The sequence below is a fragment of the Parasteatoda tepidariorum genome, chromosome 10 (genome assembly GCF_043381705.1).
Source record: "Parasteatoda tepidariorum isolate YZ-2023 chromosome 10, CAS_Ptep_4.0, whole genome shotgun sequence".
Taxonomy (NCBI): domain Eukaryota; kingdom Metazoa; phylum Arthropoda; class Arachnida; order Araneae; family Theridiidae; genus Parasteatoda; species Parasteatoda tepidariorum.
Window position 1 is genome coordinate 74594345 of NC_092213.1, and position 8087 is coordinate 74602431.

The 8087-nt window shown below is 30.5% G+C and overlaps 1 protein-coding gene across 4 annotated transcripts in view; it reads right to left on the reverse strand.

Annotated features, from left to right (window-relative positions):
• LOC107444312 (Wilms tumor protein 1-interacting protein) overlaps positions 1 to 8087 on the reverse strand; it is a 40602-nt gene that overhangs the window by 12969 nt on the left and 19546 nt on the right. For all 4 annotated transcript variants that reach the window (XM_043050984.2, XM_071187177.1, XM_043050982.2 and 1 more), the window contains exons 3-5: positions 5849 to 5944; positions 3512 to 3579; positions 1162 to 1209 (exon numbers count right to left, since the gene is read on the reverse strand). In XM_043050984.2, coding sequence (XP_042906918.1) covers positions 1162 to 1209; positions 3512 to 3579; positions 5849 to 5944 — 212 coding nt within the window. The remainder of the gene's footprint in view (positions 1 to 1161; positions 1210 to 3511; positions 3580 to 5848; positions 5945 to 8087) is intronic.

The following is an 8087-nucleotide window of genomic DNA, read 5'->3' on the forward strand; positions in this document are numbered from 1 at the left end:
GTATTCCCCCCCCCCCCCAAAAAAAAAAAAATAAATAGAAAACTAAATGAAAAATAATTTGTTAAAAAAATGAATGTCATTGAAGACGTGTGAGTCATGTCAAGAATTATGATTGCCAAGTTGTGACGAAACATTGAAATTAAGCCCTACAGGAAAGAACTACTGAAAAAGAATTCTGATTAGTATGCTTGAATCGTACGTGAAGTAAATAAGGATAAAAATATTTCAGCTTATCTCTTGTAAACCGGAATCAACTCTTTTTTTTTAAAATTATAATTCACGTGATTCGTTCAGTAACAATTTATGACAGAAACGTGTTCATAGGATTTCTTCGTTACAATTTAATGAAATTTCACTATTACTTTGAAAAGCTGAAAAAAAAAAAGAAAAGGAAAAAATATATTAAAATATCTCATTTTAAATTACTACAGAATTAAAATCTATAATTTTTTTTAACCCAACTAACTAAACATTAAAAAACTTTAATTTTTTATATTTCAAACAATGGATACGTTTTAGATTTTATGCACATTTTTTTAAATCTAAATTTTATGAATTAAAGAATTTCAGGAAGTACTTTTTGTCTGAGAAAAATAATTTTTCGACAGTTAAGAATCTGAGAACTGTTTTTGTATAGTAAAAAAAAAAGATTTTTTTTTAAATATGTATTTTTTCTTTAATGCAGTTAAAGACAGCTTCTTTAATACAGTTAAAGTTTTCTTTAATACAGTTAAAGAAAATTAAATACTGTCAAAGAAACTTTTCTTCTTCGCAAAATGTTACTGTCACTAAAATGTTTATTAGAAATAATAGGAAAATTATAATATTTACTTTTTGTTTTTTTTTTAAGTTTTTCGCATATACATAATTACATAATACATAGTTTTATACATATATGTCAAATACATTCACAGCTAATGTATCTTAATGTTTAATTGTTAGCTTAATTTTTAGAAAATTTTCCAACTAAAACCATTTTACTATAACTTTGTAAAATTTTTGAAATTATAAATAAAAGCGAAATAAAACGCACAACAAAAATTTATGATTTATTTTATGTGTTAAAGTATAAATATAAATATCAAAAATAGTTTTAGAATTTCGAAAATTGTATAACCGACTAAAAAAAAAAAATTCGACATGAAATGAGACTGTACTCACCTTTTCTAATATTGGCCGATTACAGGAAGCGCATTTGTCCAATTTATTCTGAAAATTATAAAATTCCTCTTTAATAAAATTAGAAAATTATAATATAAGAAATACATCATCAGAATAGATACTTTTTTAATGAAAACATACTACATAATGGTATAGAATATTAAATAAAGTGAGGTTAGATATAATTCATTATTGTAATTATAATTAATTTAGGTAGTAAATCGTTTCTATGTAGTAAAAGTTACTTGTCATTAATATAATCAAACTAGGCTGAATTCAGACCAACTTAAAGTTCAAAAAATTTGCTGGGAATGAATTCTCATGCTAATATATAGGCATTGCATATTTCCTAACTTTTCAAATTAATTAAATTCTTGAAAATATATTTAGTTCTTCTAGTTCTGAATAGAGGAAATTGACTAAATACTTCTGACAGATCGCATGTTGGCTGAAGAACCAAACGGCCATCACTGGTAAATTATTAACCCTTTTGCGCCGACTATTACAAATACGTGACAGCATAAAATCGTATTAATCAGGGTAAAAATATAAAACTGGTAATCAAAGTATTTTTTTAGCAGTTTATTTGTGGGCGGAGTTATAACTTTTTGATTTATTTAATTCACCAATACTTTGTTCAAAATAAAATTATTTAGTCATACTTTGAATTAACATTGATTATATATATGATTAAACTAACAATAATTAAAATAAAAGCAAAGTAAGTATGCCAAATTAGAAACGACTACATTTAAGTTACCGTTTTTTATTTAATTACAACTGGATTCTGATTTTGTACGAATGCTTTTCTGAATCACCCGTCCCCAAAGGGTTAAAAAATAAAAGATTCGTCCTCTTATGTTTTCTGAATAAATATTGAACACGCTTTAATTTTTAAGATTTTTGGAAAATAATTTTAGATGCTGAAATATTATTTTTGCAAACTTTTGGTTTTATAAGCAAAACTTTACTTCACTAAGGTTTAAACACCAATATATTTTAAAACGCATACAAAATAAATGTTTTGAATATAAAATGAAATTATTAGAGTAGACTTAAATTGAGTTTTTATCAAAGGATGAGCAAATTGCTATGCGTTGGAGAGTTTTTAAATGTAGACACAGTTCAAAAAGCGTTTTTAAGAAAATGGACGCAGCTTGAAATGCGTGTTTTCAAAGATGGGCATCTTTAGTTTTCCACCATATTTTAAAAATTAAACGAGCAATAAATTGCTTTCTTACTTATTTAAACGTTAATATTAATCATTACGAAATATTCAGAACTTTAACAAACTTTAAAGTGAGTTTTGAAACTGTAAATTTCTACAATGTAAATTTATTACCATTTTTATTAATTTATCAAACTTAATTGTAAACACGTGGAAACCTTGTAAAAACAACTCTTGCCTTTAATTATTTCTTTTTTTAAAAAACTAATTTATAATAAAATGTAAGTAATTTATGCAGGTGTTTAACAAATGGGTAATGTGACATTATGCATTTATTTGGATTTATTAGTTTATTATTTTAAAAAAGACCAATAGTCATAACAGAAGTTTGAAAAATGGAATAAAATGTGCTATGACCATTTTCTTAAACACGCATTCTGAGTTTTGCTTGTTATTTTGAACTATGCCCCTTTTTGTAAACACGCAATTTGAGCTGTGTCCATTAACTACAGAAAGCATCTGAAGTTGTGTCTATTTTGATAAACACGCATTTTGGTGCAAATTTTTTAAAATACGCATTTGGAAGGTTTACATTTTCGTAAACACGCATTTTGAGATGCGTTCTCTTTTTTAAACACGCATTTTGAGCTGCGTCCATTCTCTTAAACACGCTTTTTAAGCTGTATCCATACTCAAAATCTCATCAGCGTATGGTTTTGTATTATTTGACTCTCCGACTCAGTGTTGCCTGTCAGCCAACACTTATTCAAAAAAATATTGCAAACCACGGAAAATTGAAAACATTTTGTTTCATCGTATTTTAACAACCATCACTTATCATCAATTCAACCTCACCAAAAGCGTATTGGAACTATAAAATTCTGCACAAATTTTGAATTGAATTAGTTTTAAGTTCCTTCACCATGATGATCTTCAATTCTCCATCATCATCAACTCATCACCCTCAACCGAACTCTTCCTCACAGCACAGAGCATAAAAGCGAAGAGCCTCTTCTTCATCCTACCCAAGAACGACCATCATTTTTTAAAGAAAATAGATTTCCAAGAATATATGTTTATTGAGAATAAGCCATCTGCGGTCGCACTAGCTATAATGTGCTTCCTTTACATTTTTACACTAATATATAGCAGTTTAACGTTATAAAAAAGAATAAAACATACCAGATAGTCTTCCTCACAATAGGGTTTCCCATTCATTGTATAATAAGGCTTGCCATACAATTCTTTACCTGTAAACGAAATTGTGTTTGTCAGAGACAACTTGAATTTAAAAATGTGTTAAGCATTTAAAAGTCACATAATTTCATTAGCACATTGTTTTGCAGCACTGTATTTACAGCAGTTGTCCAAGGGTTCTAACTCATACGAAGAAGTTTATCTGCAGCCGAACACAGGTCCTTTGAAGCTAATCATATCTAGTCGAATTAACGCGTTGCATGCAAGAAAATTTCTCAAAAATATAACTAGGTTCTTACAGATTGAAATGGTTGAAGAAGTGGTTGGCAAGATTTTATCAATTGAATTGAGACACTTGCCGTATCGTGCGATCAACTTTTGTATCCCTCTGTCGTAGATCGCTGCCGCCTGTGAATGGAACCAGCGTGTGACAGACGTCTACTGTTACTGTGACCGTTACTGTGCAACACTGCGGAAATTGTGAGAACAAGAATAGTGGAATGTTTACTGCAGGTGTTGAGCTCCTCCATGACAAAGCTTGTTCACATACGGCATGGCGCACAGCAGCTGTTTTGACGGAATTTGGTCAGGAGTTGTTTGATCATCCACCCTACATCCCTGATATTGCTCCCAGCGATTTTCACGTTTTCTTGCACCTCAAGAAATTGCTGTCCTCCGGTGGGCGTTTTGGCAACGACGAAGAGCTGAAGACGTCTGTCGCACGTTGGTACCATTCACAGGCGGGCAGAGTTCTACGACAGAGGGATACAAAAGTTCCACGCTACGACAAGTGTCTCAATTTTGGTGGTGGCTATGTTGAAAAATAGCTGAAACATTGCTGTACTTGTTGCCAATAAATATGTTTCTGAAAGTGTGAGTTCTTTTCTTTTATAAATTAGGGAAACTTACTTTCTGGATGCGCCTCGTATTTAAAAAGAATCTCCAAAATGTGCAATAGACGTATTAAGTTTTAACTCATACATGCCACAGAAGACTAAAAATGTAAAAAGTGGTGGAAACTCAATTCATTTTATCCATTTAATATCACTTTAATTAGTCAATTTTAACTACCACTAGAACTTACATTTTAAATTAATCATATTTAACACGGATAAAATATCAAGTTCATTAGTAATCGTTATCATCATCAACTGTTCCCGCCCTTGTAACATACTCCCTTTATGTTTCAATAAACGGGTGAGCCTAAAAAAAATGTGTAAACCCTTTTCGGATGCATAGGAAAATTGACCTCCAGGGAAATATGAATTCTAGAGATATCCATGACTTTCCACAGGGCGATAGGATCTCGGAACTAATCCCCCCAATTGTTTTTTTTTTTTTATCATCTTTTAGATCTTCTTCAAGTTCTCCCAAAGTTTACTCAGAATTTTTATTCACTTCATGTAAAATATTTCCACCTTAAGAAATCTAATCCTATCAGGTACAACAAGTTTTCTACTGGGGATAAACACAATTGTGTAGGTGCCCCACAAAATTAATATAGTTCCAGTTCCATTAGTAATCCAAAGATGCCAACATGTTCCGGACAGCGAATAAATATTTTCAGGTGGTAGTTTATTAACTGTGATTCTTGGTTTAATGAATTCAATTTATTAGATTTTAATCTACCGCTAATTCTAAATAATTCGTAGGTTTATAAAATTCACCACTTTATAATAGTTATGTCATGCTAAACCTTTTAAAAAGCAAGCAAAATTAGTCAAATATTTGCAAAATTTAGTTTGTAGCTATGTACCGTTTTTTAAATTATTTTGGCACGTCCGGAGTAGTTGGCATTTATGGTCATCGAAAAAAAAATATGCCATAAAAATATTAACTTTATTTTCCCGTAGTAAAATTGTTAAATTTATTGGTCACCATATTTTGCATTTTCAGTCACTCGTGGCAACCTTGTAACTTTTTCAGTAAGAGCAGAAATTAGAAATATCAAATTTTTTATGTGTTTTTAATTATCTGAAATGTCCTCTAATAAGTTTTCGAATTAACCTTTGTTGTACTCTAATAAGGTTAAATTTCCTCTATTGTTCTCTAATAAGTTTTCCAAAAGCTCAATCACAAAACAAAGAAATCTTAAGTAGGCATTCATTTAAATTACTAAAAAGTTTCAAAAACGTGTCACTGACTGAGACATTTAAATCCAAACATTTTCAATAAGATCAAAAATTAGAATTTTTTTAAAAATATTTTTGTTTTCATAAAATGTCTCCATATGTGGGGCATATATTTTGAAAAAAATTTAAAAACTGTGTCGCTGACCTTCTTAATATCAAGAAATCTAATATTATAACGGATAATACCTACAACAGAGGGAACAGACAAAGCATCTCTGGTGGTAGTTTAGTTTTTCAGCTGTGCAACCTTTTTCAGAAATCACACCCAAACATTTTGCACATGTACCTGTAATTAAATATAGAAAAAATCATTTGCCATTACTGAGGATGCTTACAAATTGTAGTACAATATAACAAACTTAAAACAAACATGTCATTTTTACGAAATCAAAGTAAACGCTTAGGGAAATATAATGATAAGCCACTCATTTAAATTGCGCAGGAAACTGTTTCTGAGAGTGTTTTCGGGGATAAACAAAATTTTCTTGTAGGAAGTAAGATATTTCTGATAAAATTCCAAAAATATCGGTGTTGCTCGGTGATGATTCAAGGTTGCGTGATTTTCCTACTCTCCACACTTTTACCCTCCCCTTTACCATAGTTTTGGCAAGTCTTGCTCTTTCCCCCAAGCAAATATGTTAAATTTCTACTCGGTAATGAGTCAACTGTTTAATTCCGGTAATAAAATGAAATAAAATATTTATGCGATTAACCATCACCTCCTACATCAAGAAGTCTCCACACGGTCTTATATAAGTATTCCGCGCAGACTGTTTAAAAAGTGAACCAGTTGTGCGCATGAACCCAAAACCTTTTTTAAAAGTAATTGAGAGAAATTTATTTTATATATTTGAGAATTGAATTTGTAGTGGTTGAGAAGTGAATAAGGCAAACCAATAATATTCATAAATAAAATAATGTTTTAGTCTTATATTTGCTATCACTTTCTTATTTTAACTACATTCTTTATTAAATGACTCGTTCGTTAATTTGATATCCTTTCCCTGGGGCTATGTGGCTACTGTGCACCTGTGAAGCTCGGGGTAATACCTCGAAGGGAGGCGAGGCAGTCTGCCACAAAACCTCTTCTCTCAAACTTGTTTGTTCAATCTCACTACTTCATTTTAATTTTCTCTCAGTAAAAGATACTGAACCCCAACTTTCACCTTTCAGTTGCGCTTCGGCGATTTATTATTTATTTCCACTCAGATGAATTAGTTGGAGCCCCAAGCGGGGCTGATGCTAAGATAACCAACACATATGAGATGAGTAATTTGATATCCTTCATAGTGTTCTGATCAAACTACCTATAAAAAACCGTGTGGAGGCTTCCGGTTATAAGAGGCGTTGGATTAACCCACTAAGATATCGGGTGATAGAAAAATGTGGTTTATCACCACATTGCTCCAAACTTTTTAAAATAAAAATTGCTTATTCATTTTAATTTATTAATTAATTCATTTTTGTCCATTCAATTATATATATTTTATTTATTATTATAATTTGAAAGATGTGCAAGGTTTGCTAATTTTGTCAGTAGCAGTTAAAATTAAGAAATCATGTGGTAATGTATGTTTAAAATAACTTTTATAATAAATGCAGCTATAATTTTATACATAACTTTAGCTTTTTTAGTAGAAAATGTATGTAGCATGATAGTGTAACAGTGGATAATGTTTTGCTCTATTCTTGCTTTCCATGCAGATTTCATTTATGGCTGAGATTTATAACATGAACAGTAGATACTAATTTACAAAATAAAAGTGTATCAATTGCTATTTTAATTATGTCTAGTGTTTATGAATTTAAAACCTGTTTTGTGTTGTGTAAGTATCCAACGAATTTCTCATATAATAAACCTATTATTGGGACTTGGCGGCTTCGTTAACCCGTTTTGTCCCGAGTTTATGTATTGAAATTTTACAAAAAGTGGTTTTATGGAGAAAGTGGTATAAGATATTTCCGAAATTAATTGTTTTTTCTGCTGTTAGGGCATTCAAAAAGTCTTTGATAGATCTAAAAGTACTAGTCCTAGTGTTTAGATTTTACTGCCCCTATCCCATTCATCTGGAATTTTTGAACAGTTTTGGTTGAGCAATGAGGTAAGCAGGCAATGGAGTTGCTTTTATGAATGTTTCAAGCTCTTTGCTTGAATAACTAAAAAGGAATCAAAAATAAATTGAGCAGCTTGCTCTAAACTGTGTTTGTTTGATTTTGGAGTTGTTCAGAATTGTATCAGCATGAGTAAACGTTATTTTCAGAAAGGTTGATGAAATTATTTGTTTTGATAGTTATGATATGAGGCGTCGGAGGTGAAATGTGCAGCTATTGGTCTGTAGTTTTTATCTTTGATATAATTTTCAAATTTAAAGATTTCATTAAAATTTGCTGTTTTACATTCTATGGCTTTATCGAAAAAATCTGCGTTT